The sequence below is a fragment of the Bos javanicus genome, chromosome 22, assembly GCF_032452875.1.
Source record: "Bos javanicus breed banteng chromosome 22, ARS-OSU_banteng_1.0, whole genome shotgun sequence".
NCBI lineage: Eukaryota > Metazoa > Chordata > Mammalia > Artiodactyla > Bovidae > Bos > Bos javanicus.
In genome coordinates this window covers 28,770,422-28,796,261 of record NC_083889.1, presented here as the reverse complement: position 1 = coordinate 28,796,261, position 25,840 = coordinate 28,770,422, and the positions used below count along the sequence as shown (strand labels likewise).

Here is a 25,840-nt window from a genome sequence, read left to right as displayed (position 1 = left end):
AAGGCTTCAAACTTGTCAGCAGCAGTGGGGGAAGTGCTAAAATATTGGAGCAATGCCTTTAAATTCAGAGGCAGTTTTATGTCTAACCTAGTTTCCCTACCAGACAAGCTACAAATCAAGCATGTGGGTAGAATCAAGACATTTTTAGATGTGCATAGTTTCAAAATATTTACCCCTTTCAGTCTTCTCTCTGAATAATGTGTTCCACCAAAATGAAGGAGTACATTCAGAAAGATAAAGATGCGAGATCCAGGAAGCAGACAATCCCACACAAAGGAGGCATGAGAGGAGTCTCAGGGGAAGGGAGATGCAGAGCATCCTGATCAGAGCAAATCAGGAAGCTGTGGAAGAAACTTTGCCTAAAGTATAGACAACTAAGCAAACTCACAACAGAGGAAAAAAAAAAAACACAGTTATTAATTTCAGGGAAAAAAAAGTTATTCAGAAAGGGAAAGTCACATGGTTTGCTCCATGGCTTAATTGGAAATCATGTTAAATAATCATCATAAAATAACACTGTGTGTTGATCAAAATGATATTTTGATGTTGCTAAATTGGGAGATGAGGTATGTATGTGAGCAGTGTTATGGAGTTGATAGTTTTTGTGGAAAGGACCTGAATTCTCTTCTAAGGTAGGAAGTCAGTAGATGAGACGTATCTGACATAGTAAGAAATATCTTCCTAGAGCTCCTAAAGTCCCTTGGAATTTCCTGGGTAATAGGCATGTCTTTTTGTCTTAATGAAATGACTTGGTGGGCTTCTGGATAGGGGCTGATGACTAGAAAGGCCAAGCCGTGATTAGAAGCTTAGAACTTCCAACCCTACCCCCTTTCTCTAGGAAAGGGAGAGGGCGATTGGAGATTGAGTTAATCATTGATCATGCCTGTGTGATGAAGCCTTCATAAAAATCTGTAAACAAGGAGGTTCAGGGAGATTTTGGGTTGATGAAGACATCCATGTTCTGGGACAGTGGGGCAAACTTCATGGAGACAGAAGCTCCTGGGCTCAGGACCTTTCTGGACCTCCCCTTATGTACCTTTTCTTCTGGCTGCTCATCTGTATCCTTTTTTATATTCTGTATAACAAGCCATAAAAATAAGTGTTTCACTGAATTCTGTGAGCCATTATACCAAGTCATCAGAGTTGAGGAGGGGCTCATGGGAACCTCTGATTTGTAGTCAAGTCAGACAGAAGTGTAGCAACCTGGGGACCACTACTTATGATTAGCGTCTGAAGGGGGCCGGCATTCTTGTGGGACTGGGCCCTTAACCTTTGGTAACTAACTGTGGTAGTTCTTACTAATTCAGACAGTATCATAATTGAATTGTAGGACGCTCAGCTGGTGTCCAAAGGAAGCGCTGGGAAATTAGTTGGTGTGGAGAAAAGCCCCGTACATTTGGTGTCAGAAGTGCTGTGAATTCAAAGAATTAAGTTTTTTCTTTTAGTGTGTTATTCAGAGACATGAAGGTACATACTCAAAGAATTGGAATTGGTTGTTTGGTGTGAGAAGGAGGAAATGTGGCAGGAAAATTATTTTTTATTTATTTGTGTATGTCTGTCTATCTGTATTTAATTACTTACGAAGCCTTCATTAACTGCTCAACCCCTGTGATTCTAGAAGAAATGTATCCACTACAGAATTCCCTGTTGGTTCAGTGGTTAGGACTCTGTGCTTTCACTGCTGAGGGCTCTGGTCAGGGAACTAAGAAAATTACCCACTGGAAAAGTGTCAGACTTTATTTTGGGGGGCTCCAAAATCACTGCAGATGGTGACTGCAGCCATGAAATTAAAAGACGCTTACTTCTTGGAGGGAAGGTTATGACCAACCTAGATAGCATATTCAAAAGCAGAGACATTACTTTGCCAACAAAGGTTCGGCTAGTCAAGGCTATGGTTTTTCCTGTGGTCATGTATGGATGTGAGAGTTGGACTGTGAAGAAGGCTGAGCGCCAAAGAATTGATGCTTTTGAACTGTGGTGTTAGAGAAGACTCGAGAGTCCCTTGGACTGCAAGGAGATCCAACCACTCCATTCTGAAGATCAGCCCTAGGATTTCTTTGGAAGGAATGATGCTAAAGCTGAAACTCCAGTACTTTGGCCATCTCATGCGAAGAGTTGACTCATTGAAAAAGACTCTGATGCTGGAGGGATTGGGGGCAGGAGCAGAAGGGGACGACAGAGGATGAGATGGCTGGATGGTATCACTGACTCAGTGGACGTGAGTCTGAGTGAACTCCAGGAGTTGGTGATGGACAGGGAGGCCTGGCGTGCTGCGATTCATGGGGTCGCAAAGAGTCGGACACGACTGAGCGGCTGAACTGAACTGAACTCTTTGTGTGGGGGTTTTTTGGAGCATGCTGCCTGGTGTATGGGATCTTAGTTCCCTGACCAGGAGGTCAAACCCATGCCCCCTGCAATGGGAGCTTGGAGTTTTAACCACTGGACTGCCAGGAAAGTCCCCCACTAGTAATTCCTGAAATCAATTTTGTAGATAATAATCAGCTCTTTTAAAAATTAAATAAGTAAGAGTAGAATTGAGTAAGGGACATGCATTACTATAGTAAGACAAATAATATTTTTGAAAATGTTTCTGTTTTATGTATTTGTGTGTGCACATTCTAGTATTGGGATATAGATGCCTTTCTTACTGTGGGGTACAATTGAAAATACTTTGAGAAGTGAGGCTTTAAGATAGGTCTTCAGGATGTGCCACTGAAGGGAGGGGACTCTATAGTTGGTCCACAAAAACCACACAGTGACTGTTACACAAACACATGAAAGATCCTCGGACTGATGATTTTGTCAATGCTTCTCAGCTCTGTGAGGAATGTACTGATTTGTAACATTTTTTTCTACGGAGGAAACTGAAGTTAAGGGAAGTTTACCTTATTTTTTTCCTGGGCTATATCTTAGAGCCTGGATTGAAGCCCAAGTTTATCCCGTAGTGTAGTCATTCTGTCCGACTTCCTGCAATCTCTAAATGCCAAATTTTTCTTCTGTATTTATAGAAAAGATTCCCAGGATATTCCAAACTACCTCCTTTGGAAGATTCCCATGAATCTTCCATCGTCATCTGTTAACTGGGTATAAAAATAGTACACATGTTTTTGTTCAGACTCACTTGTTCAGTGAGGCCATTGTATTTAAAATTGCTCCTCTCCCTCACTCTGTTTTTCCTTCTCTGCTACTATCTTCAAAGTTTCATCTATACTTTACTTGTTTTATTTTTTGCTTTCTCTCACTGGCATCTAAGTCCTACCAGGGGAAAAGTCTTTGATCTCCAACAGATAGTGCACTGTACATAGTAACAGAAGGCACTCAGTAAAACTGTTTGGAAGGTATGGATGAGAAGGAAGGTAGGTAGGAAAGCAGGAAGGAAGGATAGAGGAAAGAGAGGGAAGGAGGGAAGCTGGATGATTGGATGCATGAATGAGTGGGCAGGGCTTTACCAAGTTCATCAAAGGGTCCTAGAGAGGATTTGAAGATTCAGTGCTTATTAAGTGCCCAGACTTGAACCCCGTAAATATTCAGTAAATGTTAATTGAATTTCATTCTCATATACAAGGAAAAGGAAAATATCCTTTGAAAACCAGTCCAATTCAAGTGGAAAACTATAGTTGCTTGCAACCCAATGATCCTGTTTCCAGCAACTCCCTAGCAGAGGGGAGAGTCTCAAAGAAGGCACCATCTGACTCAGAAACTGGACTCTGCTTTAAAGGACAGTTGCCATGGCTAACAGGATGTCTGCAGCAAGCAAGAGAAGATAGTAAGTACTTGCTGGCTGGGATTGCAACACCTGGTAAGAAGAGGAAGCAAGCCAAAGGGATGATGGGAGCAGATGAAAGAGCTGAGAGAGCCAGTATCTCGGAGCACGCCAGAGAAACCAGACACCTTCAGGAATGCAAGGCCTGTGCAACACGGCCTGCATGCGGTTAGAACAGTTGGCCCCACAGCTGAGATGATGAAATCGAAGACCAAACACAAGCTTGACAAGTCAGAATTTTAGGAGAACCATCCTGAACAAAGCCATCTTTGATTTGCTCAACTCAGAGGCAGTCTGAATCTTGTTTGTATGGTGATCAAAGATTACACTGATTGGAAGAGTCTACTTCATTGATGGGAACATCAAGTCAGTTTATTTCTCTCCTTCAATTCTTATCTCCTTGTAGCAATGATGTGAAACAACAGACTAGCTATAGCTCAAGCAGGCAGAATTTTGTTAAACAGGCAGCATATAGTACACCCTTGAGACATGAGACTGGGCTGACCCCAAAGGAAACAGGCTGATCCCAAAAGAGTGGCCTCCATCTCTGTTAGCTTTCCTCTTTCATACTTTCTGTCACCTCGCCCTGGAGCCTGATTGGTCCAGCCTTATGCTAAATAGGGCTTGTACCAGCCACCAATCAGGGAAGGGAATGCAAATAGACATACACTTCTCACTCTGGTTCTTGACTTCCTCTTTCTTGGGCTTTTTCTTTTGTTTGCCTTCTATGTGATTCTTCCAAACACCAGCTTGGACTCCTTTTTCTAACTACCTAACAGGAACATGTGTAAATGTAGCAAGGACACGGATACAATCTGCTCTTTGTTAAAACTTCACAAAAATGAATATGCAAGTTATATGTCATTCCACAAGAGGGCACAACAGAAGCAAAAATAAAAATTGCTATACTTTAATTTTCTCCTGTACGCTTTATTTATTTATTGGCATGACACCTTTAAAACATTTTTGTCACTTTCAGACAAGCACAATGACCTTTTGGTACATAAGTTATTGTTTTTGTTTGTTTGTTTGTTTTTGTTTTTTTCAGAATGAGGGCATTATAATGCTTTCTTTTTTTTTTCCCCCTTGGAGTACAGTTGCTTTACAATGTTGTGTTAGTGTCTCCTGTACAGGGAAGTGTATCCTATACACATATCCCTTCCCTCTTGGACCTACCTTCCACACCCCCCACCCACCATCACACCCATCTAAGTCATCACAGAGCACCCAGCTGATCTCCTGTGCATTTTAAGCTAGCAGTTTAGTGATCCTCTTTTAAAATCTCAAAACAGTGTAAGTGGTGAATCACTATTTAATCGAGTGGATATTTATTTTTGTACAGATTTGCAATGAAACAGGACAAAAGAGCACTATAGAGGAATGATACTTTCCAAGTGTTCATAATTCTCTCCCCTATCTTAAACTATTTTAACAGTATAAAGGATATTTGAGAACATATAGCATCAAACAGAAAGTTCTTTGCTCTCTGCACATCTAAAACTAAGGGGAAATATCTCAAAGTAGATAATTACAAAGTATGTGTTGGTGGAAATATAAATTAGTGCAGCCACTGTGAAAAACAGGATAGAGGTTCCTTAAAAAACTAAAAGCAGAGTTGCCATAAGATCCAGCAATCTGACTCCTGGGAATATATATGGAGAAAATTCTAATCTGAAAAAATACATGCACCCTGATGTTCATGGCAGCACTATTTACAAGAGCCAAGACATGGAAACAACTTTAGTGTCCATTGACAAATGAGTGGATGAGGATATGGTACATATATATAATGGAATATTACTCAGTCGTAAAAAAGAATGAAACAATGCCATTTACAGCAACATGGATAGACCTAGAGATTATCATACTATATGAAGCAAGTCAGAGAAAGACGAATATCATATGGTGTCTCTTATATGTGAAATCTAAAATACGATACAAATGAAATGATTTACAAAACAGACAGACATAGGAAACACACATATGGTTAGTTATCAAAAGGGAAAGAGGTGGGAAGGGATAAATTAGGAGGTTGAGATTAGCAGATACAAACTACTGTATGCAAAGTAGATAAGCAACAAGGTCCTACTCTCCAGCACAGGAACTGTGCTCAATGTCTTATAATAAACTATAATGGGAAAGAACGTCAAAAAGACTGTGTGTGTATATATGTATTTGAATCACTCTGTGTTGTACACCAGTAAGACGCAACGTTGTAAATCAACCCTGCTTTAATTCTGAAAACTCCAAAACTATGTGCATCATATATAAAAGCATTCATTCAACAATACTTACAAAACCCAAACTAATTTCAGATAGTAATAAGAATAATGAGAAAAAATTAAAGCATTTTAGGAATGTTGGGGAGTGGGGCTGCTGAGGAGGTCGCAGTTGGGCTGAGATCTGAATTCCTGGCCTTGAAAAGGTCATGTGCATGCGTGCTCAGTTGCTTCAGTCGTGTCTGACTCTTTGCCACACTATAGACTGTAGCCCACCAGGGTCTTCTGTCCAGAGGATTCTCCAGGCAACAATACTGGAGTGTGTTGCCATGCCCACCTCCAGGAATCTTCCTGATCCAGGAATCAAACCCAAGTCTTCTGCGTCTCCTGCATTGCAGGTGGATTCTTTATACTGAGCCGCCAGGAAAGCCCTGAAAAGGTTATTTTTGTATATATATTTAAATATGTAGAAACTGCCTGAGGTGGGGTGAAGTTCACTGAACTGTTATGGTTAGTTAATTCTAAAAAAGAAGAAAGGGTATAAGAGCATGGAGTGATGGGATGCTGGGGAGAGGCAGAAAAAGAACTATTTGAATTTCTTATTCTGTGGATTGCTGAATTGTCCATACTTTTATAATATACAAGCATGAGTTTGTATAATTTACCCAGTTTTTAAAATGGCAAACCAGTAAGAAATAGAAAAAAATAATTTTCATAATGTATGGAAACTTTTTATTCACATTTGCAAGGATATACAGACATGCCAGAATTACAGAGGATCACAGAAGTTGCTTGCCTCTTTCTGACCAGGTATTCTGGTTCTGGGTGTATTTACATTAAAACAAACAATAAATGCTACAATTATAATAGAGAAAATGATGATTGTACTGATCTATTTACTTGTCTCCCTGCCATCAGTGTCCCTTCCCTCCTGCATGCCACTCATAGATTTTTTAGTTTTTGAATGATATTCTCATGTGGATTCTCAGCCCAGAGTTCCTGTTGTCTTATAGGATCAAGTCGGGACAACCCCTCAGCATGGTTTTTCAGGGCCCTTTGCATTCTGAATGAGTTCACTTCTTAACTTTTCAGCATTATTCCAAATCATAAATTCTTCTCTTAGATTGCCACCTCTATTTACTAGAGGATCTCTCAGAGGTTACCCAGCCATCAATGGACATCTTTGTCATTACCTGTCTTTCTCCGTTTCACCCAAATTTATTTTCTCTGTAATAGCTTCAAGATAGGTCCGTGTAAGTTTTTTGAAAAAGGATATGATAGAATGGTGGAAGAAAAAGGAATTAATTTTGATCAAGTTGCATATATGTATTGAAATGTAAAATTTTCTTTTTGTTCTGAGTTTTATTTGGAAACAGGAATTTTGGTTCCAGAGGAAAAAGTCCAAATAGCCCCAGAAATCCTCTTCTATCCAGTTTGTCTTTTTGTAGAATGAGAAGGGCTTGGGGACTATAAACATTTGTCCCAGAATCTAACCCCTTCCCAGGTAGCACTAGTGGTAAAGAATCTGCCTGCCAATGCAGGAGACATGAGAGACTCCGGTTCAATCCCCAGGTCAGGAAGAACCCTGGAGAAGGAAATGGCAACCTACTCCTCTATTCTTGCCTGGAGAATCCCATGGATAGAGGAGCCTGGCGGGCTACAGTCCATGGGGTCACAAAGAAGCAGACACAACTGGGCAACTAAGCACACAGCAAGGTACATATAATGTAAAATGTTTTAACTAACCATTTTTAAGGTACAGGTCTGTGGCATTCAGTACATTGTGCAAACCATCACCATCTCCAGAACTTTTTCATCTTCCCAGAGTTAAACAATGTCTGCTCTTCTTCTGTGTTTCCATGGAGACCATCATCCATTTAGTCATGATCTAACGTTGTATATGGAGACTGTGACTTGTAGACTGTACAAATGAATTGTTGCTATTTTAATTATATTCAAGTCTCTGTTTTTTATAAATGTAGATGTCTTCCATTGGTTAGAATAAAAGATGTGTTTCTTTTTTGCTTCTTGAGATGTCTTTTCCTCTTTTCTGTTTCCATCTTCTCCTTTAACTCTCTTTAACCCTATCCTGATTATCACTAACATCATTTACCGAAGATCCCCCCTTTGGAATTCAGTTCTGCTGAAATCTACATGGCTTTTTTTTGCTTTTGCTTCTGTTCTGCCCTTTCCCTTTGTAACCAGCAATGGGGAGTCCCACAGTTGGCCACTCAAAAGCCAATAGGAAAGTTTGCTTTATTTTGGATGCCAGCAATGGTGGGCTGGGGGGAGGGGGAGGCTTTTATAGACAGAGAGGGGGGGTGCAGTTTCTGCACAGTCTGGTCTGACAGTCATCATGAAATTGGTGATCAGTGGTCTGACCAGTATCACCTTGATTGTTTGAAGTACAGTTTATCTTTAGTTTTCCGGTCTGTTCCCATTTCCTTGAGGCCATCTCTAAGAACTGTGGCAGCGGATGTCGTGGCTACGGTCTGGTCATCATGTAGTTAACTTCTCCCACCTGGTGGAGGTTTCAGTGTCTGGAAGACAGCTCACAGGATATAGCTCAAAATATTATCTATAGGCCTTGAGAAGGAACTAAAGATCCTTAATTATACCTAATGACGAAACGATTATTTCATCTCATCGGACTGTTTTCCTTTGTTTCTGCATTTTCTCACTTCTTGGATTAAACTTATTCGTTAGCTAAACTCTTTTCACAGACAGAAGGCAGGCAGAGGTCACAGGGGGCAAGAACCATATTTTCCTGCTCCATTTAGCCTCCTTCAGCTCCCTTTCGATTCCTTCAGTTCTTAGGGTCTTTTTAAAATCCTGGAGCGGTAAGGAAATGGGATATTATACATATTTAGCAACTTAGCTGCCCCATTAACAGAGACTTGGAGGGTGATACACTGGACCACACCAGCAAAAGAATGATATTCAGCACAGTAGGTGTTATGTTGGTTTTCTCTTCAGGAACGTGGTTCTTTTATTCTTCAGCTGTTCACAGACCTTCTCATTTCTCAGGACCTCTCCTTTCTTCTGCAATCAGCCTTGAAGGATATTTAAAGTTACAATGGTTTTGAGACAGCTCAGTGATTGAAGTCATTACTTTGGGTAAATATTTATTGCTGCCTAATATGTCTACTAGGCATTACACTAGGCCCACAAACTTTAGAAGTTCACTAGACCTAGAAGGTCCCTGCCCTCATGGAACTTCTATTCTAATTGGGGAAGGCAAGCAACAGATGAGAAAATAATTTGGTTGTGGACAGAGGTAGTATAGTGGGGTGATGGAGAGGCTGGAAGGCAAGAGGAAGGAGGCTCTTGGGTAAGCATTTCTGAGGAGGCCACACCTGAGCTTATACCTGCAGGCTGAGTTGGAGGTGGGCATTCAAAAATGGTAAGTGGAAAGCTCTGCCTCACATGTGGCAATCTGTTGGTAGCACTTTGCTCACAGGCTGGGGATGACATTTATCCTAAATCACAGATGTTCCCTAGAGCTTAATCTCAAGAGCCAAGGAAGGGGAGAGAAATGTGAAGTTACTGTTAACTGATTTATATCAACAGATATGATTTGGGGGCATCATTAATTTCACACTAATCACAGTTTTGATACTTTAGGCAATTGTCTAAAACAAGAGCTCACAAACCTTGAAACTAACTAAAGCATCAGAGCTGCACATGTATTTCATAAACTATAGATGCACTGCTTTTCAGCAGATTTGAGCACCTTATCTCCTTCACCTTGGGTGCTTTGAATTTAGGGAATAAAGTGAGAGAGATCATTAGAGAGATCAAAAGATGATTCCTGGGAATTCCTTGGCTGTCCAGTGGTTAGGGCTCTGTGGCCCAGGTTCCATCCCTCATAAGGGATCTAAGATCGCACAAGCCATGCTGCATGGCCAAAAACAAACAAAGCACAACAAACCAAAAAACAAAAAAATCCTTTTCCAAAAGATAATTCCTTTGTTAAATGGGATAGTTTCTACTTTATGTTTTCTTTTTGAACATGGGGGACTTATGTGTTAGTTTCTAACTAAGCAAAGGTGTAAGTGTGTCTCTGACAGTGGAAACTCTGGCTATATATAGGCAGGAAGAGAAGTGGAAGTTTTTGGCTTCCTATTAAGTCTGTTTTGCTCCCTACCCTGTGTTGACTTTGACAGTAATTGAGCCATAATGAAAAGCTGAAGGTCTTAAAGCCAGAGTTGTGCTAGGAGGTGAAAGATCACCACTGATAAGAACTCGGTGCCCCCTAGGGTCACAGAGTATGTCTATCTTTTAGGGACCATGGTTCATGAGTAACGAAAGTGCAGTGAAAACTCTTGAAGAGGTTTAAAGATGAAAGTGGTATCATCTAATATGTTTTTTAAAAAGCCCTCTGGATCTTTCATAATGATATGAGGCTCAATCCATCAGGAGCATCAGATCAGATCAGATCAGTCACTCAGTCGTGTCCGACTCTTTGCGACCCCATGAATCGAAGCACGCCAGGCCTCCCTGTCCCTCACCAACTGCTGGAGTTCACTCAGACTCACGTCCATTGAGTCAGTGATGCCATCCAGCCATCTCATCCTCTGTCGTCCCCTTCTGCTCCTGCCCCCAATCCCTCCCAGCATCAGAGTCTTTTCCAATGAGTCTGCTCTTCGCATGAGGTGGCCAAAGTACTGGAGTTTCAGCTTTAGCATCATTCCTTCCAAAGAAGTCCAAGGGCTGATCTCCTTCAGAATGGACTGGTTGGATCTCCTTGCAGTCCAAGAGACTCTCAAGAGTCTTCTCCAACACCACAGTTCAAAAGCATCAATTCTTCGGTGCTCAGTCTTCTTCACAGTCCAACTCTCACATCCATACATGACCACAGGAAAAACCATAGCCTTGACTAGACGAACCTTTGTTGGCAAAGTAATGTCTCTGCTTTTCAATAGGCTATCTAAGTTGGTCATAACTTTCCTTCCAAGGAGTAAGCGTCTTTTAATTTCATGGCTGCAGTCACCATCTGTAGTGATTTTGGAGCCCAGAAAAATAAAGTCTGACACTGTTTCCACTGTTTCCCCATCTATTTCCCATGAAGTGGTGGGACCGGATGCCATGATCTTCGTTTTCTGAATGTTAAGCTTTAAGCCAACTTTTTCACTCTATACTTTCACTTCCACTCTAAATGAGTATGCACCTAAAAGCCTAATAACAGAGCTTCTAGCTGTAGAAAGCAAAACCATGCTTAGAGAAATGGAGAACTACACAAATCCACAGTTAGTGTGGGAGACTTCAGCACTCTTTGTTTTTGGTAATTGTTAGTGTGAAAATTAACGATGGCTCCCAGATCATATCTGTTGACGTAAATGAACTTGCAGTAATTTCATATTTCTCCTCTCTTTGTGTCTGAAGATAGAACTCCGTAGAGCTCCTGTGGTTAAAATAAGTAAACAGAAAATCAGTTAGGACCTAGAAATCCTTGACAACACTATCAACCAGCTGACCTAATCAGTAGCTATAGAATTTATAGAATGCTCCACCCAACAACTGCAGGATAAACATTCAGCATTCACCAAATGCTGGGCCATAAAACAAGTCTCAGTGAAAGGGACAGGATTGAAATCATGCAGAGTATGCTCCCTGAGTATAAGGAAGTTAAATTAGAAACAAACAGTAAAAAGGTACCTGGAAAATCCCAAATATTTGGAAATTAGCACCCCCCCCGCCCTGCCTTGTAGATAACCCATGGGTCCAAGAAGAAATGACACTGGAGTTTAAAAAATTGTTCTGGCTACTCTGTTAGGAACAGATCGGAGGAGGAATGCCAGTGAATGGACCTTTCCAGAATTCTAGGAGAGCTATAATGGTGCCTTGGACTGAGGGTGAGGCAGCGGAAAGAAAGAGAGATGGGCAAATTCAGGTGTATTTTGGAGGAAGAGTGCATGAGAGTTGCTGAGGATTGGATGTGAACGATGAGGGTAGGAGAGGAAGCTGCTGCTGCTGCCGCTGCTAAGTCGCTTGAGTCGTGTCTGACTCTGTGCGACCCCATAGAGGGCAGCCCACCAGGCTCCCCGTCCCTGGGGTTCTCCAGGCAAGAACACTGGAGTGGGTTGCCATTTCCTTCTCCAATGCATGAAAGTGAAAAGTGAAAGTGAAGTCACTCAGTCGTGTCTGACTCTTAGCGACTCCATGGACTGCAGCCTACTGGGCTCCTCTGTCCATGGGATTTTCCAGGCAAGAGTACTAGAGTGGGGTGCCATTGCCTTGGTTCAAATTATTTCACATCTCCCCATTGCTCTCAGGGTCAAGTTCAAATTTGTCTGCGTAGGTCCTGATCAGGCCCCTGCCCACTTGACCAGCCTAATCTCTCCCCACCCCTGGCTCCTGGCTCTCCTGCTTTAAGCTTCAGGCCCATCAGCCAACTTGCCTATGTGTTGTTCTCTCCTGGTTACTGGGTCTTTTCACATGCTGTTCTATTTAACACTCTTTGCCCTGTTCTTCACTACTAATCTCTTGGCTTAGATGTCACTTCATCTGGTAAGCCTTCCCTGTTTTCACTCCAAACTGGTTTAGGGGGACCTTATTTGTGCTTCTGTGCTACCCCTACCATTAGCACATCTTTCTTTGCTTTATCTGCCTTCCCAACTAAACTTCCTTGAGAACAGATAATATGCCTCATTCTTTTACTACTACTGCTACTGCTGCTACTGCTACCACTATGGCAGCCAGTTACTGGGCTGTGAGTCAAGGAACTAGCCCTCCTGAGAGTGAGACAGTAAGACTATCACACAGCATTTAAGTCCGCATTGTGTGTGTGCCAGGGGCTTCACATGCATTATCTCATTTAATCATCCCAACAACACTCTAAAGTGAGTGACTGATCCCACCTACAAGATAAGGAAAATAAGGCTTAGAAGGCTCGAACCAGCTTGCCCAAGACCACAGTTAGTAGTAGAAACAGAATCTGAACACAAGTAATTAGATTTCAAAGCCAAAACTTCCTGCCACAGAGTTGTGCTGTCAAAGTCAGAGTAAGGTTGGAGCAAATAATGAACTTGAATGAGAGCCAGTGGCCCCTGATAATCTTGCTGCCCATGGCCAGCCTTTGATCCTTAGTTAGCACAGAGAGCCAGCAGGGTTCCCCGAGGCAGCTGCCCAGGTTGGGATGATGAATGGAACCAGAGCAGCTTTGTATACAAATAGCTATTGTCTGTGCCTATGCCTCTTTTTGCCCTTCTCTTAGAAACCAAAGGCCTCATTTCTAGTGCTAATTTCCATAAGAGAATTAGAATGGCTGATTTTATACCCTTTCGTATTCCTCTGACCATTAAAACATGGCCACAGTGATCCTCTTCAAATTAATACCACCAATAATTGCTGCAGAATTAGCCTCAGGAGACGCAGTGTTATAGAAGGAGTTGGGTTTTTCTCCTGTTTTTTTTTTTTTTTTCTCAGATAAAGAGTAAAGAGACCTTTGTGCTCTTGTTTTCAGTCAAAGTAATAAGTGGATTCTATTAGAAAGGTTCAAAAACTTCCATTTTTTTCTCTACTAGACTTTGCCTGTATAAAAAACACTTTATGGTCAACACATGCTTTGAAGTACTGTGGCCACTGATGCAAATGGTAACTAACTACATTTGAAGTTTTTGAGAAATGGAATATTTCCTGCCATATCAGTAAGCAAGGATGTCAGAGTCATCAGCCATTCCAGCCCTCCAAATGTGAATTTCTGAGCTCTATGGGCATTCAGGAGGAGAAGGCAATGGCACCCCACTCCAGTACTCTTGCCTGGAAAATCCCATGGACGGAGGAGCCTGGTGGGCCACAGTCCATGGGGTCACTAGGAGTCAGACACGACTGAGCAACTTCACTTTCACTTTTCACTTTCATGCATTGGAGAAGGAAATGGCAACCCACTCCAGTGTTCTTGCCTGGAGAATCCCAGGGATGGAGGAGCCTGATGGGCTGCCATCTATGGGGTCACACAGAGTCGGACACGACTGAAGCAACTTAGCAGCAGCAGCAGCATGGGCATTCAGGAAGGAGAGTACCTGAGAGATTAGGCAACCCTCAGGTTGCAACCACTCCCTAAGGTGAGCACTGAGGATCTCAGAATGGGAAAAACTCAGGATACTGGCCCCAGATAACTGAGATGCATATGAAAGGAATGATTTCAGTGAGCCAGACTCTTGCATCTTCCTATGCCTAGAGAATCCCATGGACGGAGAAGCCTGGTAGGCTGCAGTCCATGGGGTCACACAGAGTTGGACGCGACTGAAGCAACTTAGTAGCAGCAGCAGCAGCAGCAGCATACATAGAAAAGCGCTAAATTCCTTAACTTGAGATACTTGGTTTTCTTTAAATCACAAAAATTCTTTTGATATTCAAACCGCATGGCCTTTGTTGCAAACTTCTGTATAACCTGGTTCCTTCCTGCCCACCCCACCCTCACCCGCCCCCGCCCCGTTGCATCCTCCCACCTTCTCTGAAGCGGTTCTCTCAGGGCTACTTGAGATGCTACCTCCTGGGCTTCAGTCCTAAAAATTTCTGCCGAATAAAACATAACTCTCAACTTTTAGGTTGCGAGTTTTTTTTTTAAGTCAACATTTTCAAAGAAAAAGCACAGAGACTTCTTATAGTAGCAGTGTGGCTATTTATTTATTTATTGAGTTTTTATTTTGTATTGGGGTATAATTGATTGTTAACAAGATAATTTCTGGTGAACGGTGAAGGGACTCAGCCATACATATACATGTATGCATTCTCCCCCTGAACTGCCTTCCATCCAGGCTGTGTGGCTATTTATTGAGTACTTACTGTGTACCAAGTTCCTTGTGTCTTTTACTCACTGGATGATTGTGACAATCCGGGGACAGGGGTGGTAGTGGTAGAGGTCTTGCTTTCTGCTTTTTACAGATGGGGAACTGGGGCCTGGAAAGACCAAGGAATTCATCCAGAGCCACAGGGCTCATGATGCCAGGATTTGAACTCAGGAATGCCAGAGTCAAGATTCCTAAGGACTATCCGCTGTGCTGTCCCTGAGATGTATCATTAGTCTACTTTTAGATGTCTATTTTGAAATATGATCTGTATACCCAAAAGAGCCCACCAAAGTGTTGTACACTTGAATTAAGATGAGGGTTTTTTTTTTCATTGTGACCTTGTTTATGATAACAAAAGCTTGAGAAGAATCTAAATGTTCTATTTAGATGATTAAAAAAATTATGGTAGATCCACACAATAGAACGCTATACATAAAAATAAGGAGATAAAATCTCTGTGTACTGAATGGAAAGCCCTCCTACATGTATTGTTTTGGTTAATAAAAAGGCAAGCAACAATGTCATGTGGCAGCCTGGGTGGGTGGAGAGTTTGAGGAGGAATGGAGACATGTACATGTATGGCTGAGTCCCTTTGATGTTCACCTGCAATGGTCACAGCGTTGCTAACTGGCTATACCACAATACAAAATAAAAAGAAAGCAAGAAGACTGGAGACATTGTTTGTGCTCTGCTACCATTTGTAGTGTAAAAGGAAATTGTATCTGCACAGCTATGTAATTTTTCAGTCGGTAGTATTTATGTTGAAAAAGAAAAAAACATGAAACTAATTTTAATAACATTTTAATTCAGTATATCCAAAATTTTATCATTTCAACCTATAATCATTATAAAATCATAATGAGATGTTTGACATGCTTTTTAATGTCCTTAGTATGTCTTTAAAATCTCTTGTATATCTATCACTGAATATCTCAGTTCAGTTTTTTTTTAAATTCTATAATTTAATGGCACCCCACTCCAGTACTCTTGCCTGGAAAATCCCATGGATGGAGGAGCCTGGTAGGCTGCAGTCCATGGGGTCATGAAGAGTTGGACATGACTGAGCGACTTCACTTTCACTTTTCACTTTCATGCATTGGAGAAGGAAATGGCAACCCACTTCAGTGTTCTTGCCTGGAGAATCCCAGGGACAGGGGAGCCTGGTGAGCTGCCGTCTATGGGGTCACACAGAGTCAGACACGACTCAAGCGACTTAGCAGCAGCAGCAGCAGCAGTATTGTTACTAACAGAACTTTTCCTGGGATAAGTGCTGGAATTCCCAGCAATGATTAATGTATTTACAAAGTATTTAACAAGGTTACATGTTATTTTTTTAATTTGGATAATCTGTTGTGACATGGTAGATGATCATTGTTTTTTATTTCATTTTATTGACATGTAAATTCTATTCCTCTACTACATGAGGAAGGAAAGATAAATGTTACAACTAATCATGTAAGTTTTAAAATTATTCAAAACTGAAATCTCTATGATGGCTGTGTCATATGGTGCCCATGTTCATCAATTTTAAATATTAGGATCTCAGTGGAATGTCTTAACTTGCCAACAAAATACCATAACTGGGTGACTTGAACCACAGAAATGTATTTTCTTATAGTTCTAGAAGCTGGAAGTCTGAGATCAGGGTGAGAACCCTCTCTCTGTCATGCAGACTGCTGCCCTTCTCACTATGTTCTCACATGGCAGAAAGAGAGTGAGCGAGAGTGAGATGAGTGCAAGAGCAAGTGAGCAAGAGAGAGACACAAGCTGTCTGATGTCTCTTTTAATGAGGACACGGATCCTGTCTTGCTGGAGAAGGAAATGGCAACCCACTCCAGTATTCTTGCCTGGAGAATCCCATAGAGAAGCCTGGTGGCATGATTGAGCACGCACACACACATCCCATCTTGAAGGTTCTACCCTCAGGACCTCAAGTAACTGTAATTACCTCCCAAAGACCCCCATCTCTAAATACCATCACATTGAGTGTTAGAGCTTCAACATATGCATTTTAGAAAGACTCTTTCAGGCCATAACAAGTGTTGTTATGGTTTTAGGATGATGATCCTTCTTTGGTTAAGCTACCTCTAAATTTGGCGGGACAATAACAAAACAAGGTAAATAACCCCATTACTATAATAACAATGGCTCTGAAGTCTCAGACCCCAGGGCACAATTCTGGTAAGCAAATAAGCATTTAGCAAAGGAGAACTTATTTACTTAAGGTGGCTGACTTGAATGATCTACAACAGAGGTGGACAAACCAGAGCCCTTGAGTCAAGAACGTCTTTTATGTTTCAAATGGTTGACAAAAGAAACATAAGAAGGTTTTGTGACATCTAAAGATTATATGTAATTTGAATTTAAGTGTTCCCAAGTAAAGTATTACTGGAATCACCCATGCCCATTTGTTTATATATTGTCCATGGCTGCTTTTATCCTACAACAGAGTTGAGAAGCTGCAACAGAGCCTAAAATATTATTCCCTAGCCATGTAGAGAAAAGCATTTGCCAGTCCCTGCAGACAAAGCTGGCCAATGACTTGCTTTGCCTATTCCCAAGTCTAAACCTTAGTTGAAAATATCATTTCAAAAAGATGCAGAGCCATACCCACCAACAGTGGAAGAAATGGATCCAGAGACAGAGGATTTACCCTAAAGCCTGGCATGAACTAGCCTAGTTGTCCAGCTTCAAGTGTTCTAATGCCTGCCCTAGATTTTCCAAGAAAAAACTAAAAGAGAAAGACAGATGGCCTTACTGGAGGATGGAAGAAGAAGAAGAAAGTAGTCATTTGCTGATATTTTCACTCCCTGGGAAGTTTAACCCTTACCAAATATAGTTAAGGGTCCTGGAACTGCACCAATCCAGTTCAAGATTGATCTTTCTTTGAGCGTCTACGCTTTGATTGACACTTCTCCCTGAAGTCCAAGGAGAAGAAAGGAATGGGAGCTAAGAGTGATACCCTTTGTAGGATTAGCGTTCATCAATGAAATCAGTGTCAATGTTGACCTCTCGGGCCACTTCCTTTGTTTCTGACTTGTCATGTTTTCCCTCCTCACCCAATACATACAAAGGTAATTTTAAGGGACGTGGACTCCCTTCTCTACGTGGACACCGATGTTCTCTTTCTGAGACCTGTTGATGACATCTGGAAGCTTCTGAGGCAGTTTAATTCCACGCAGCTTGCAGCCATGGCCCCTGAGCATGAAATCCCCAAGATTGGCTGGTACAGCCGCTTTGCCCGGCATCCTTTCTATGGCTCCACGGGGGTTAACTCAGGAGTCATGCTAATGAATTTAACTCGGATAAGAAGTGCCCAGTTCAAGGTAAGAAAGTAGTTTATATTTCCTTTTTTAAACATCAAGGCTTTGTCTTTTCAGCGTGATGTTCCTGGAGTGTCAGTGTATTGACTTTAGAAGTAAATGGCTTGTAGAAAAAGCCAGGGAAGAGAAAGGCATTTGGAAAGTTACAGAATATTTGTTGGTTTAGGAAAATCCCAGGTAATTATGGAATTTAAAGCTCTTCAACAGAGTTACTATTCGGGAACATTATGTTGCATTTCTGAATTCCATCTTTAAACCCTGTGTGTATCTCAGCCTTCCAAAACTTTGGAGAACTTCTTGGAATTACCCTAGGGATAAATTTACACAAATATACAGAGATAAATGAAGAAGGCCTCAGCTTTTATCTTGGCAAAGAACTGGAAGAACCTAAGTGAACATCAATAGAGAACAAGTCAAAAAGAATTATCCTCCTACTAAAAAGGATTAGGTCAAATCTATAAGTAAGATAAGCAAGATTTCTAAAAAAACATTAAGTGAAAAAATTTAAATGCAACAAAACATGGTACCATAGGGTGTGATTCCTTTTATGCCTTAGAAATTTCCAGAAGAATACCTAAGAAACTGGCCATTAATTGTGGCTCCATCTAGACAAAGTGGGAATGGGAATTGTAGGAAGCAGAAGGAAAAATATCTTTACTTTTTACATCTTTGTGTGCTGTCTGAATATTTAGTGTGAATACGTTGCTTTTGTCTTAAAAATAAATAATTGTTGTGAGATAAGGAAAAGGTATTTTTCCTTAAGATACCTTAATTATGGTATCTGTATTTTGTTCCTTCACTTCAGAGGCAAGAATTCGGTGTAACAAAGAAGGGTTTGATCCGGGGCCTGCTTTTCTGAGAAGCCATAGGCCTGCTTCTAGTTCCGGGTCCATCTGCCATCCGTGTGTACGCCTGCAGTCTCCAGTCCTAATTCTGCTTTGTCCTATGCCTTGAGGCCAGCAGGACGCTTCCTCTGTTGATGTCATTTTCACTCTGGGGGGCAGAGAGTACAGGGCAGAACTCGTCCCTGTACACCGATACTCAGCAGATCAGATGTATTTGCCATACCGTAGCCACTGTGATGGTTTTGTCTTTTCCAGAACAGCATGATTTCAACAGGCTTGGCTTGGGAGGACATGTTGTACCCTCTCTACCAGAAGTACAAGAATGCCATCACGTGGGGAGACCAGGACTTATTAAATATTATTTTTTACTTCAACCCAGGTAGGTTCTCTTTTGAGAACGTGGCTCATGGAGGAGTTCGCCCACCTCACCCCACAGAACACATTCCAGCCTGGGCTGTGTTGGCGGAGCCTGAATTGTGCCTGTGTCCCCTGCAAAGGGGGCCTTTTCATCCGCCCTTGGGGTCTCACGTGGGCCGTCCTCTCGCTGCCAGCACAAAAGGTCAAATGTTGAAACCTCCAACACTGGGCTCCATTTTTCAAAAATATCTTTTGGGTTTTTCCATGCCATGCTTTGAAGAAGTACAGGCAAAATAAGTGAGTGGCACAGACCTAAATGAAAACATTATAATCTAAGCGCAAGGCCCTCCATAGCCTGAACAATTGCTAGATTGAAGAGACTTGATTCTTGGGATCCTGACAGTGAAGGGACTTGTTCAGGGTTAAAACAATGTAGAAGAGGGACCAAGAATACATATCCCTCTTTCTTTCCACCTGGAGCAAAGAAATTTTTCAAGTCAGTGATTTGGTGGACTTGGGGAAGGAAGGGGGATGTAAGTTTCTGGTCTGTGTTTTTATATTGACGCCTAAAGCTGAACATTTCCTTCTTTTCTTTCATCTTTACTACACTCTTACTTAATGTGATTGAAATCGAAACCATGTTTTCTCTTTGAGAAAGATCTCTGGGGAAAAAAAATCACTTCTCACCATAACCTACTTAGGACTCTCCTTGGTCTTTAAAAATCTTGAAATAGAGAATTTCCTGGTGGTCCAGTGGTTAAGACTTGGGCTTTCACCACCCTGAACCAGGGTTTGATCCCCATTCGGAAACTAAGGTCCCATAAGCCATGCGATGTGACCAAAAAACAAAAAAAAAATCCTGAAATAGAGGCTCCTGTTTTCTAAGACTTCTGTCTCTGTATGTACCTGTATTTGGTTTTTTATAAAATTCTGAAATAAAGCCTAATCTCATATGTCTTTGAATCAAAAAGGAGCAAATCCTGGAAAAGAGAAAAAGCAGGTTGATACATAATGGACTTCATTTCTGGGAAAGATTCCCGACAGTAACTCTTGTGATGAAGGGGGTGTGTTGGCTGTTGGTTTGTGGTGTGTTTTAATCCATTTCACTCTGATGGCAACAGGGACTTTAAAGTCAGCCCCTCCTCCTTTTTCTTCTTAAGCAGATTCCATCTTTTTTTTTCTAGGTCTAGTTATAGTGAGTAGGACTCTTGGCTACAAATAAAAGGCCCCTGGAGTTAGTCTAAACACAAAAGATACTTTTTTTAATAAGCAAACTGGTGTTCTGTAGAAACCTAGAGCAGGAAGACCTGAAACAGGCAAGGGAAAAGGCTGAGCAGCCCAGGCAGGACTTCTCTTCTCCCACTGAGGCTGTGCATTCCTCTCTTCGAAGGTTCTCATTCTGTGCTCATAGCACAGTACCACAGTTTCACACTCCAGGTCCAGCCACAAGGAAAGACTAACTTCATTCCACTTCCAAATTCCTGGGGGGGAGGAAGCAGATGTTGGCAGCATGTTGGCCAGGAGCCTGAAGCTAAGGAATAACGACTGATGTTGATTATTTACTGCGTGTCAGGTGTTGTTCTGAGCATTTTCTTATTTGATTTTCATAGGAACTATGATAGAACCCCCATTTTACAGACAAAGGTACCAAATGAAAGAGAGTTAAATAATTTGTGGTGTAAGCTAATGAATGCCAGAGCAGGGGTACAAGCCCAGGCCTTTCCAACTCCAGCCCCATGCCTTTAGGGGGAGGGGAAGGTCCCCTAGTTGAGGGGGGGTGTCTAAAGAGCTGTGCAGTTTTCCCCAAATGTGTCTCTCTCCTGCATTATTTTGTCCTGTATTTCAGGGGTCCCCAGTCTCTAGGATCTAATGCCTGATGTTCTCAGGTGGAGCTGATGTAATAATAATGGAAATAAAGTGCACAATAAGTGTAATGTGCCTGAATCATCCCAAAACCACACCCCCGCAAGCCTGGTCCATGGAAGAATTGTCTTCCACAAAACTGGTCTCTGGTGCCAAAAAGGTTGGGGACCACTGCTTTATTGCATTTTCCCTCTCTGTTGTGTGGCTTAAACTCTCTTCCATAGCCTATCTGTCCATATTCCCAAACTGAGGAATTCAAAAGATCTGCGCAGTTGCCTCCCCAGATATCTTCTTAGCCTGTTGCAGAGTATTTGAGGATATGATCAGTGAGTAAATAATCCTCAAAGGTGGTCACAAGCAGCTCTGCCATTAGACCAAGACCCTTGTCTTTAATTAATCTGAAAACCAGCTGAATTTAATGGTGCCCCACTGCCCATCTTAGATCCATTGAGTACAGGATTTTATAAAATAATTAGGAAGTTGTTCTGAATCCTGAGTCTGAGCAGTAGCAAGTAAATAACTGAGTTTCCTAACTTTAGGTCAATAAGTATTAGGTGTCTCTTTGAGCGTTCTTTTGTATGGCTTGCCTTTGATCTTTCATGCTTTATTCAGATCCTTTATCAAACATGAGCTGTTTGACCTGAAATCCAGTGATATCCATCATATTAAAGGTTTTTCTTTGTTTATATTGATTGGAAGCACTTTCTATAAACCAGAACAAACAGTATTTGAAGAGAAAAAAAAAAGGTGTTACCTTTATCCCGGAAAGGAGAGAGGAAGAGAAAATTGGCCATGACTCAGGAAATAAACATGCTTATTGTTATGATTCTCTGGGTTGCTATGGGTGAAGCAATACACACAAAACCTGAGCCCATATCTAGAATATTTTCATTCTTATAGCTTCCTGTAGCCAATCATATCACTAAAACAGGTCTACAAGTCATTAGCTTAAAAATGTTTTGAAACTCTTGCTATAGTTAGATAGTAAATGCCTGTGGGTGTGTAATTGTCATGCTGAGTACTGAACTGACTCACGAGGCGACAGCTGAAGCCCATGGGAGATACACAGGTAACTCATCCCATGGGACTTTTCCTGGCAGTGAGCTGAGGCAGTTTCATCAAGAAATGGAAGACTGAACTTACATCTTTATAGGTGAATTTGAGTCAAGAGCAGAGTTCTGTAGAAAGGGTAAATTTGACAAGAGCTCACAGAGAACCCTATTTAGAAAGATGTGCTTAGATTCAAATATACTTAGGTTTCAGGGAATAAAATTCTACTCAGACCAACTAAGTAGGGGTCCAGGTGCCAGTCCCATGAACACATGGGTCAAATCATACCATACTTCATGAGAACCATCTCTGGGCAGCTGCTCAGGACCAAAGCTGATTTCTTCATCCCTCAGAGGCCTCGGGATATCTGTCTTATTGCTTCTGCTCATCTGATTCCATTCCATCTCTCCAGCAATATTCTTTGCTTGTACATGGCCCAACATCAGGTCAACAGAACCTTACAAGTCCATACCAGTGATAATAGGTTTTGTTTTTTTCTTTTTTTTTTTTTTATGTCTTAGATACTTGAAGGAGAGAAAGACAGAGAGGGAGATTGTTCTGGTCCAGCCTATCAACTGATTCTCAGCCAGCTCTAAACCAGTTTTATTTTTTTGGATGAGGAGACTGCCCTTGTTCCGGTCATGAGGGGCCAGAGGAACAAGATCACGTGCCTTTCTCCTCTCTCAAACATGACTATGGTCATGACAAACATGACCATCTCAAACTGGATCTGTCCCTTCTTCAGAAACAGTTTCTAGAACAGTGCGTGTGGGCAGGAGAGGAAATGAAATCAGCTAAGTACAGATGACAAGGCAGGACATCCCACCACAGTAGAAGTGGTAGGGTTCTGTCCTGGAAGAGAGAGAGGAGCTGAAACACAAGGGGAGTATGTACGTAGATCGTCCATGAGTTGAATCTGATACAAAGGAGTCAGGAGGATTTTCTGGGGCCACAGGGAGCAAGACACCCAGTCACATGGAACAGGCTTCTTCAGAGGCCCAGTCAGGCCTTGTTCTCTCATCCTGTCTGGGTCACTGGGGTTTTGCACCTGGTGGACAGCCACACTATTTACTCACCCACCAAAAACACCCAACAGCTGGCAGTTATGCGTGTGTTTTGGAGTGGACAGGCCCAATTATTTGGTTTTAGGCCTGTCCTGGAAACTGATAACAGATCATTGTCTGGGAAGTTCATGAACTCTGATCTGAAGTGCAAGAATGAAGATTGTTGGGTCCTTGTGAGAGAGCGTTGTGTCTACTTTGTCTTCATCAAGTGATTGCAGTGCGAGTCTTAGCACCTTAAATGGTGCTTCAAAGACCAAATGGAGTTGGTCTTCAGAGGTGTATTGACTGGTTGGAGGAATGGGATTAATAGACTGAAGTGAAAGAGGGAAGGAAATCAAAGAGAAAGAGCACAGTCAGGAATGTGAGAGGAAGGGATGGTGGGAAGAGAAAGGAGAGGAAGAAAGCAGAGAAAGGGGAGAGATACAGAGGCTAGAGGAAGGTATAAGCTTTTGTTATCCCATTCAGCAGCTATCTTTTGAGTACCTACTGGGTGCCAGCACCAGGGCTAGGCAGTGGGCGTATGGCAGCAAACAGAGGGCACAGAGTTCCTCCTTTTATGAAACCTACCTTTTATTGGAGAAGGCAATGGCACCCCACTCCAGTACCCTTGCCTGGAAAATCCCATGGACAGAGGAGCCTGGTGGGCTGCAGTCCATGGGGTCGCTAAGAGTCAGACACGACTGAGCGACTTCACTTTGACTTTTCACTTTAATGCATTGGAGAAGGAAATGGCAACCCACTCCAGTATTCTTGCCTGGAGAATCCCAGGGACGGGGGAGCCTGGTGGGCTGCCGTCTATGGGGTTGCACAGAGTTGGACACGACTGAAGCGACTTAGCAGCAGCAGCAACCTTTTATTGGGAGAGATTGACTTGCACAGAATAGAAACGAGTCATTCAGAATCACCAACTGTGATCAGTACTGTGAAGGAAACAAGTGTGGGGTTGAGTGAGCTACTGTCAGGGCTGGGGAGAAAGGGTTGCTTCTTCAGATTGTGTGATCAAAGGTGACTTCATGGAGGAACGAATTGCCCTTTTCTCGAACAATGTGCATTTTGGAAGAAGGAAGAAGAGGAGGCTGGGAAAGCTTAGTTTCAGAATAAGACATTAAAAAACAAAACAACAAATTGCTCTGAGGAGTGCAAACAGCCTCCGATCTGTTGATAGAATATAGTAAGTAGCAAGCTTATTTCACCAGGAAGTTAAAAATGATCAAACTTTTCAATCATCTTAGAGACTCCAAGAGTAGGAAATGATCAGAAATTTAAGGAGTGATCAATTCACATAGTCCTTTACAAATAGTTAGAAGGCTGTGGAAATAAATGTAGACTCCTTAAGGGATCACTAAGGTGTTTTAATCTCATAAATAATCAATTAATGACCTGCTTTATCTATATATAATGGAGAGGAAAAATAGCAAAGACCCAGAGAGATTGGCTGGAAATTTTTTTTTAATAAATTGCAGCAGTTTAAAGCACTGGGGATTTGGAATTTAAAAACCATTCACTGTATTATTTCCTCTGCTGCTGCTGCTGCTAAGTCGCTTCAGCCGTGTCCGACTCTGTGCAACCCCATAGACAGCAGCCCACCAGGCTCTGCCGTCCCTGGGATTCTCCAGGCAAGAACACTGGAGTGGGTTGCCATTTCCTTCTCCAATGCATGAAAGTGAAAATTGAAAGTGAATTCGCTTAGTCGTGTCCGACTCATAGCTCCCCCATGGACTGCAGCCTACCAGGCTTCTCCATCCATGGGCTTTTCCAGGCAAGAGTACTGGAGTGGGGTGTCACTGCCTTCTCCAATTATTTCCTCAACAGTGGAAAAAAAAAATAACTTGCACATTTCATGGTGCTGTCATTTTTTAAACATTAGGTTTTGACAGCTGTGATAATCTTGCTTAAACTAGATTCATTTCGGGATAGTTATTGATTATGTGCCAAATTACCATGAGTAATCCGTATCACATGTTCATCAGCTGATCTTAGAAGTTTACCATCTTCAACCCACCCCAGGATGCCGGTGTACCCCTTCTCCTCCTCCTTCACACATTAACTACTTGGAGGTTTCACAGTGTAACCCACATCAAATGTATCTGTGAATAAAAAAGCAAATCTGGTTTTTTTTTTTTAACTTTTTATTTTATATTGGAATATAGCTCATTATGGGCTTCTCAGGTGATGCTAATGGTAAAGAATCCACCTGCCAATGCAGGAGACATAAGAAACACTGGTTTGATCCATGGGTCGGAAACATCCCCTGGAGGAGGTCATGGCAGCCCACTGCAGTACTCTTGCCTGGAGAATCCCACGGACAGAGGACCCCAGTGGTCTACAGTCCATAGAGTCCCAAAAGAGTCGGACATGACTGAAGTGACTTCGTATGCATAGCTGATTAACAATGTTGTGATTGTTTCAGATGAACAGCTAAAGGACTCAGCCATACTCCCCCAAACTCCCCTCCCACCCAGGCCGCACATCTGTTATTTTTGCCTGTGCACACTTGATTGCCCTTTCTTTTACTAACAGCACCCAGTTGTCTCAGGGGAATTTCTCAGGGAACTCTTTCC

At 42.0% G+C, this 25,840-nt stretch overlaps 1 protein-coding gene across 1 annotated transcript in view; it reads left to right on the top strand.

Moving 5' to 3' along the window:
• GXYLT2 (glucoside xylosyltransferase 2) overlaps nucleotides 1-25,840 on the top strand; it is an 85,492-nt gene that overhangs the window by 44,519 nt on the left and 15,133 nt on the right. Inside the window, exons 4-5 of the mRNA XM_061396399.1 lie at nucleotides 17,852-18,103; nucleotides 19,201-19,324. Of these exons, the coding sequence (XP_061252383.1) occupies nucleotides 17,852-18,103; nucleotides 19,201-19,324 (376 nt within the window). The remainder of the gene's footprint in view (nucleotides 1-17,851; nucleotides 18,104-19,200; nucleotides 19,325-25,840) is intronic.